General features: G+C 28.6%; 1 protein-coding gene across 8 annotated transcripts in view; it reads left to right on the top strand.

Moving 5' to 3' along the window:
• Positions 1-1,701, top strand: part of LOC106475953 (battenin-like) — a 17,054-nt gene that overhangs the window by 1,470 nt on the left and 13,883 nt on the right. For 5 of the 8 annotated variants that reach the window (XM_022379950.1, XM_022379949.1, XM_013936628.2 and 2 more), the window contains exon 2: positions 428-519. In XM_022379950.1, coding sequence (XP_022235658.1) covers positions 438-519 — 82 coding nt within the window. In that variant the 5' untranslated portion in view covers positions 428-437. The remainder of the gene's footprint in view (positions 1-427; positions 520-1,701) is intronic. The other 3 variants (XM_022379952.1, XM_022379951.1, XM_022379948.1) reach the window with 1 other exon arrangement.

Raw genomic sequence — 1,701 nt, forward strand, 5'->3', positions numbered from 1 at the left:
ATATATATATATATATATATATATACACACACACACACACACACACACTGGTTCAATTTGTTGATATTAATTATGAAGAATACCAAATCATGGAAGAATTATTAAAATATAAAAATAAATAAAGTTCACTTATTTAAAATAGTCATTGTACTTTGTAGTTTCTAGGCTTTTGACACTTATTGTTCTTTAATTGAGAATAGAGTACCAACAAAAATTTGAGGAACGAACAGTTAAAAGTAATTCTGTATACATAAATACTTAATTCTAATATCATGTAATTTTTAATAATGTTTTTCTCTGCGAAAGTTGTAAAATGTGGAGATGTGAGAAGTATTGATTATATTGAAAGAATAATATTTTTCATACAATATACTTGTTTAGTATATTATAATTTATAGAAACAATTATTTTGGTTACGTTGTTGCAGTAGTAGTGTAATGGAAGAAACAGCTGCTAAAATTGATCAGAATGAAACTGAAACCAACTGGGTTGAGGAAGAAGAGTATCAACATGTACAAAGTAGGTTCACTTAAAAGAAAGTAATTTTGTTTTGAAGAGATGTTTGACAAGCTGTAAATTATTCCTTAGGAATGAAACAAAAAAAAATTCAATTTGTAAAGAAATAGTACATCATCTTATTTTGTACTATTCTCAAGAAATAATTGTCATACTAATAATGGATCAAAAAACAGGGAAAAGAGGTTTTTAAAAGAGATTGAGAATGGATTTTTATATCAAATGGTCATAAAGAAAAGGGTAGGATATTTTATATTTATTGCTAACCACCAATGAAGAAATATGTGATTGAAAGAGTTGAAGTAAGGGAATATTTGGCAATGAATGGTCATTGCATAATTAGGTTTGATGCTTTACTAAATGGTGAGATAAAAATAATTGAAAGTTTGGTTTCTAATTTTCAAAAAGCCAATTTTTGAGACAAAGAAACCTGTTTTATCATTAGTGAATTGGGATGGTGAGTTCAAAGATGATTTTGGACAGATTTGTAAAATTTATAAAAATAAATTCCTTTTAGTTCAAGATAGGAATGTTCCCAAATGCAGAAAAGGGATAATAAGGAAGATCAAACATATTTGGAGATTATCTAGGGGTTTGACAGAATCAAGACTTCTAACTTCTTTTTTCTATATTCAGGAGATAATAGGGCAGGAGGACACAAGTTTAAAATATTGGGAAGAAAGGTTATACTTCATTTAAGACAGCAGTGGAGGTCAGCACTTTAAAATAGTTTAAGAGTGCAATTGATAATTTTCTGAAAAAAAGGGTGGATTTAAAATTTCACTTTTCTCATGGGTGGGTGTTCAAAGACAGCTTTGAAGGACCAAATGGTTCTATATGAGAAATAGATGATAACTCGAGGTGATACATTCTCTGAGATCTGTAGTAAATTTTTCTCTAAATATTTTGAAAATTTAACTGTATATGGCCATTTTCGAATTGCTAAGATAATATGCATTTTTTTAAAGAAAAGAAACCTGTTTTATGTCATTTAGAACTTTGTTTGTTAATCATCTGTGCATTCATTGCATATTGGAACTTGTAATGATACAAGAGAAGAGCAAGATGATATAAAGCTGTTTGATCCATTGGCATTGTGGAACACCAGATTTAGGTGTGAGAGTTGATAAAATCTAAAGCTTACTGTATTTTACCCCAAAATTTGATGTCAAAATCTGCTTGCGT

Source organism: Limulus polyphemus, unplaced genomic scaffold, assembly GCF_000517525.1.
Source record: "Limulus polyphemus unplaced genomic scaffold, Limulus_polyphemus-2.1.2 Scaffold9507, whole genome shotgun sequence".
NCBI lineage: Eukaryota > Metazoa > Arthropoda > Merostomata > Xiphosura > Limulidae > Limulus > Limulus polyphemus.